At 39.4% G+C, this 6308-nt stretch overlaps 1 protein-coding gene across 1 annotated transcript; it reads right to left on the minus strand.

The window, feature by feature from the left end:
* Nucleotides 1-1832: 1832 nt before the first annotated feature.
* LOC103439084 (thaumatin-like protein 1b) lies at nucleotides 1833-3394 on the minus strand. The gene is made up of 2 exons (XM_008377637.4): nucleotides 3204-3394; nucleotides 1833-2615 (listed from the first exon to the last, which is right to left on the minus strand). Exons 1-2 carry the CDS (start codon nucleotides 3253-3255, stop codon nucleotides 1939-1941), a joined length of 729 nt encoding a protein of 242 aa, XP_008375859.3. The 5' UTR covers nucleotides 3256-3394; the 3' UTR covers nucleotides 1833-1938.
* Nucleotides 3395-6308: the final 2914 nt, after the last annotated feature.

Below are 6308 nucleotides of genomic sequence, written 5' to 3' on the forward strand. Positions count from 1 at the left end.
CTGGTTTACCTATCTGTACCATAGGATGCCTTCAAATCCAACCATTGGATTTGTAACATTACTGAAGTTTGGCAGCTGGGCCCATGAAACGGGCTGGAAGGGTGGCTGAAGTTAGCCAGCCCGATGGCCTTCTTGCTATTAGTTGGCTTGTGAGCTCCGCAGATTTCTAGCCGAGACCTTCATTGGAGTTTGATTTTTTGACAACTCGTGTCATTTTTTGGATTTTGAACTTTCAGCTTTTTTTATTGGAGATGATCTTAAAAAGAAAATAAGAAGACCAAAAGGAAATTTAAATAGAAGATGAATGCCTAATATATAAGGTGGATGATTATCTTCATTCCTAATCTCTCTCCCTTTCCCTCCTCTTCTATTTGAACGATTACGGTTTAGCCACGTCAACATCTTATATTGATTTTTCCTTTTATAAAGACAATAAGACAAAAAACAATATTTGAAAAGAGGGGAGGGAAGGAGATGTGAATAGAAAGAGAGAGAATCCTACTCCTAACCGTACACACCAAATAGCCATTCCAATTTCAACAAAAAAAAAAGAAAAAGAAATAAAAATTAGTCATTCCAATTCCACCATATTATTCTAATAAAAAAAATCACCATATTTTTGTTATTTACTACAGTTCATTTACCCTCACGAAGCCACCAGTCTTGACCCATCCACATTCTGACGCTATAATCTAGGATAAATTTTTGTAGGTACCCGGCACATATGCTTACACGGAGTTCCTCACTAATAAATGTTTGACACATGTGGTACTACTCTTTAAGTGATAGTTAGGGTTAATGATTTTATTAAAATACCTATTTTATCCTTATATTTATTTTAAGAAGGGAAGCGTTATTGGCACTCCAAAAATCTCACTCTACACTCCTTACAAGTGTATTTTTCTTTTCTAATATAGAAAGTTTAGAGTGCAGAATGAGATTTTTGGATTGCTCTCTCTCCCTTTCTTTCTCTCTCTCTCTCTCTTTCTCTCTCTCTCTCTCTCTCTCTCTCTCTCTCTCTCTCTCTCTCTCTCTCTCTCTCTCTCTCTCTCTCTCTCTCTCTCTCTCTCCCCTTTTTATTTCTTCTGTGCCAGAAAAAGAAAGAAGAGGATGAGATTTTTCCGTTCCGTCCGCCGTCACGTCCATCCCCACCATCCCCCTAACCCATCCCCTCCATCCCCTCACCTCTTTGTCTCTCTCCCTTTCTTTCTTTCTTTTTTCTCTCTCTCTCTCTATCTCTATCTCTCTTCCCTTTTTATTTCTTCTACGCTAGAAAAAGAACACAAAGGATGTCGGCGACCTCAGTGATAGATCTGAGTTGGAGTCACCGTCGACAATTCCTGGGTTCCATGTAGAAGTAAGAATGAGAGAGAAAAAATGGAAATAAAAAAGGAGAAAGTCGAAGAGAGAGAAGGGATGGATGAAGCTAGTAAAATTGCCAGCCGGTGATGGAGGTGGGTGCACTGGGTGGTTGATCGATGTCGTAAGATTGAGGGTAGTAGTGAGTTTCTGATTATTTTATTTATTTATTTATTTTTTTGAGGTTATTTTGAAACAGCTGACATTTTTTAAAATTTAAAAGAATAAAAATATAAAGGTGTTAAGTGATTATTGGAACTCCATGTCAACATATGTACTAGGTACTTAGAAAAATTTCTCATAATCTAGAGGAGAAAAGTTATCACACATTGAAACCAGTGCCGGTACTAAAGCTTTTTGAGACCATGGTGACACTGAAAATTATGCCTTAACATAACTTCACATAAAATAATTATTTGTTTTAGTATTCGTAGGTATGTATATATTTTTTCAGTAAGTTCAACAGAGAAAGATAGTTAAGATTAAGTCATCAACAATATATTAATGCTTAACATTTTTTTTTTTGTTTCGCACATGAAACTAACTGTATATTTTTGCCACTAAGGACACTTAATTCTATCAAGGACAAAATGTTATCACATAGTCAGGTCCGCCAGTACATGTAAAAGTGCTAGTTTTATCATCATAAGCATAACTATAAGCCTGTGGGCACTGGCGCTTGAAGATCTTTGAATATTCAGTCGGAGGGCACGTCGAAGGACTCCCATAGGCACCTGTGCAACAATACTGCGGCTGATTGAAAGCCAAACATGCACTTTTGCAAGCAATCACACTCCCATCTGATCCTTTCATACCCAATTCATCAGGGCAAACACTGTTCACATCAGCCGGGCAGCTCGTCGCACTACATCCACCTGACCCTCCCTGTGGAGCCACTCCAATACGTACGTTGAAGCCATCGACGAGGCTGACATCATAGAAATCTTGTCCTCCACCTGGAGCAAGTGTCAACTCTATCAACGATGCTGGTGGGATTGCACCAGCACCGTTGCATGCGACTTGGCCAGATGCGCAATCTGCAGTTTCACAAACAAACTTTCCTGACGCGTTTGTAGAGCAACGAGTTCTGCCCCAGAAGCGACCAGACCATGGTGAAGGGACGTCCAACGATGAGGAGGCACCGGATGCTAGCTCAAATCCGGTGGAAGATAATTGTGCACCACTCCCGGTTAGGGTTCCTGGCCAAACTGTATAAGGGCACTTGTTTTGGAATGTGAATTTGGCGGCATTAGCACCTGCATGTCATGCAACACAAAAGGTAAACAAAAGAACGAACATAAAAATCATCTTAAATAACATCAAATTTGCGTTCCTTCAAATCTGAATTTCATCACATTAAATTAATAGATCTCATATATATACGATCATGAATTTCTTTATATTATGCTAATGCCAACACAAATTAGATCCCAACTCGAATATGAATTATAGACAAGAAATATATAAAAATAAACAAGAGTGTGCGCACACACACAAAAAAAAAAAAAAAAAAAAAAGTCTACAAAAACCATATCTAAAAAATATAAACAGATCCTAATTTTTATACACGAATTTCCTTATAACATAATCTGTACAAAGCTTTTTATGGCCGTTATATTATCATTTAAAGCAATAAATAGATTTATAAAAATAAATAAAGGTGTACAAAAGTAAAAAAATGAGCGTCTGGAAATCATTTCTCCAAAACCATCATCACTTTTCCAAATATCAAATAGATGAAAAGGACAACAAAAATAAATCCCAACCAAGAAAAGGAAAATTTGATTAAGAAAGAATTGATATACTCTATGATATATATGGCTGTAAATATATATAGTTCTTGCCTGAGAGGAAGACAGTGGCGAATAGAAGAGAGAGCAAAGCTTGAGATCTCATAGTTGAATACTCTGATTGCTGCTTAATTTGGGATCTAATTTTTCCAATGAATTGGAATGTAGTGATTACAAACCCAAGAGGAGTGGTGATATATATACAAGCAAATTGGCTTTAAAGATTAAAGAGAAAGAACAAGAGAATGGAAAGTGCATGAGCTAGCCCAGCATGCTTATCCATAATAAGTTGATACATGCCATTGGATATCATCTCCATTTAAATCATTAAATTAATCGGATTCATCATTTATGTACACAAAACAAAAGGAAAAATGAGGTGGATTCAGTAATTAAATTTGTTGATTTGTTTTATTGTAATTAAAACTCCGCCTATGTATCTTACATTGCCGGTCCCAAGCCCGGATAAAGGAGGAGGGGGAGGGCGTCAGGTAGTCGACAGCCGGCACTCCATGATCACGTCGAATCCTTATGAAAATGAATCCAGAACAAAATCGCGCTAAAGCTAGGGCGTCACCCGTAAGTGGCGCGCTGTGTGGCCCGAGCACAGTGATAAATGAGCAAGGGTCGCTGTATCTCCATCGGCACCCGGATGCAGTGTTAAATGAGCAAGGGGGCCATAGAAACTTCTTTTCGAACGACTCCACTCAAAGTTGTTTGGGAGCATATGCTCCGATCAACTTTACACGGGACACACAAAAGAAGTACTTTGATCCTATTAGACGGGGGAGGGTGAAGAAGCTAGGACAGAAGGGTAGAGTTCAAGAGAGCAAAATGCGTTTAGGAACGTGGAATATAGGAACCTTAACGGGAAAATCTATGGAAGTAGTGGAAGTTATGGTGAGGAGAAGGATAAATATTATGTGCCTACAAGAAACTAAGTGGGTTGGTAGTAAGGCAAAGGATCTAGAAAACTCAGGGTTTAAACTTTGGTATTCGGGCACAAATAGAACGAGAAACGGTGTTGGCATCATCGTGGACAAGACCTTGACACAAGATGTTGTAGATGTCAAGAGGGTAGGAGATAGAATCATGGCAATCAAGATTGTAATAGGACAAGAACTTATCAATGTGATTAGTGCGTACGCACCTCAAGTAGGGTTGGATAAGAGTTCGAAGGAGAAATTTTGGGAAGACCTTGGAGACTTGGTGCAAGGAATTGCTCAGACAGAGAAGTTATTTATAGGAGGAGATTTAAATGGACACGTGGGCAGGGAGACAGGCAACTATGGAGGTTTCCATGGTGGCCATGGTTTTGGGGAGAGAAACGAGGATGGGGAAGCTATCTTGGATTTTGCAATGGCATATGATCTCTTCTTAGCCAACACCTTCTTTAAGAAGAGAGAAGAACATGTGATCACCTACAAGAGTGGGTCGTCAAAAACACAAATAGATTTTCTCCTAATGAGGAAAGGAGATCGTATAACTTGTAAGGATTGCAAAGTTATACCAGGAGAGAGCGTGGCTAATCAACATCGCTTGTTGGTGATGGATGTACATATCAAAAGAGTGAGACAAAAGAACAAGACTTGGAAGTGCCCAAGGACTAGATGGTGGAATCTAAAAGAAGAAAAACAAGTCATTTTCAAAGAGAAAGTAATCACCCAGTGTGTGTGGGATAGAGAGAGGGAAGCTAGCCAAATGTGGGATTCCATGGCTAGTTGTATTCGAAAAGTAGCAAAAGAGGTATTAGGAGAGTCCAAAGGTTTTGCCCCACACCAAAAGGAATCTTGGTGGTGGAATGAGGAGGTACAAACAAAGGTGAAGGCTAAGAAGGAATGTTGTAAAGCCTTATACAAGGATAGGACCGATGAAAATGGTGAAAGGTATAGAAAAGCGAAGCAAGAAGCGAAGAAAGCTGTGAGAGAAGCTAAGTTAGCGGCTTATGACGATATGTATAAGCGACTAGATACCAAAGAAGGAGAGTTGGATATCTATAAATTAGCTAGAGCAAGGGAAAAGAAGACAAAGGACCTAAACCAAGTGAGGTGCATCAAGGATGAGGATGGAAAGGTTCTTGCTACAGAGAACGCGGTTAAAGACAGATGGAAAGGTTATTTTCATAATCTTTTCAATGAAGGACATGAAAGGAGTGCTTCTTTAGGGGAGTTGAGTAACTCAGAAGAGTGTAGAAACTACTCTTTTTATCGTAGAATCCGGAAGGAAGAAGTGATTGTAGCTTTGAAGAAGATGAAGCATAGAAAAGCAGTAGGCCCAGACGATATACCAATCGAAGTGTGGAAAGTTTTGGGAGAGACAGGTATAAAATGGCTCACTGACCTTTTCAATAGGATTTTGAAAACGAAGAAGATGCCAAATGAGTGGCGAACGAGCACTTTGGTGCCTATCTACAAGAATAAGGGTGACGTACAAAATTGCATGAACTATAGGGGTATTAAGCTAATGAGTCATACAATGAAGCTCTGGAAGAGAGTCATTGAGCATAGATTGAGGCAAGAGACACGGGTTTCGGACAACCAATTCGGGTTCATGCCAGGGCGCTCAACCATGGAGGCAATCTATCTCTTACGAAGATTGATGGAAAGATATAGAGATGGGAAAAAGGATTTACACATGGTCTTTATAGATTTGGAAAAAGCGTATGATAGGGTCCCAAGAGACATTCTTTGGAGGATTTTAGAGAAGAAAGGAGTACGAGTAGCATATATCCAAGCTATAAAGGATATGTATGAAGGAGCAAAGACTGCCGTAAGAACTCATGAAGGACAAACCGAAAGCTTTCCCATAACTGTAGGATTACATCAAGGCTCATCCTTAAGTCCTTACCTTTTTGCGTTGGTAATGGATGAGTTAACAGGACATATTCAAGATGATATTCCTTGGTGTATGCTTTTCGCAGACGATATAGTGTTGATAGATGAAACTCAGGAAGGGGTAAATGCAAAGCTTAACCTTTGGAGAGAAGTGTTGGAATCTAAAGGTCTTCGCCTAAGCCGATCAAAGACAGAATATATGGAGTGCAAGTTCAGTGCAAATGGAGGCCAAAACGAGTTAGGGGTGAGGATCGGAGATCAAGAAATACCAAAGAGCGACCGTTTTCGTTACCTAGGATCTATCTTGCAAAAGAACGGAGAATTA

The sequence above is a fragment of the Malus domestica genome, chromosome 16 (assembly GCF_042453785.1).
Source record: "Malus domestica chromosome 16, GDT2T_hap1".
Classification (NCBI taxonomy): Eukaryota; Viridiplantae; Streptophyta; class Magnoliopsida; order Rosales; family Rosaceae; genus Malus; species Malus domestica.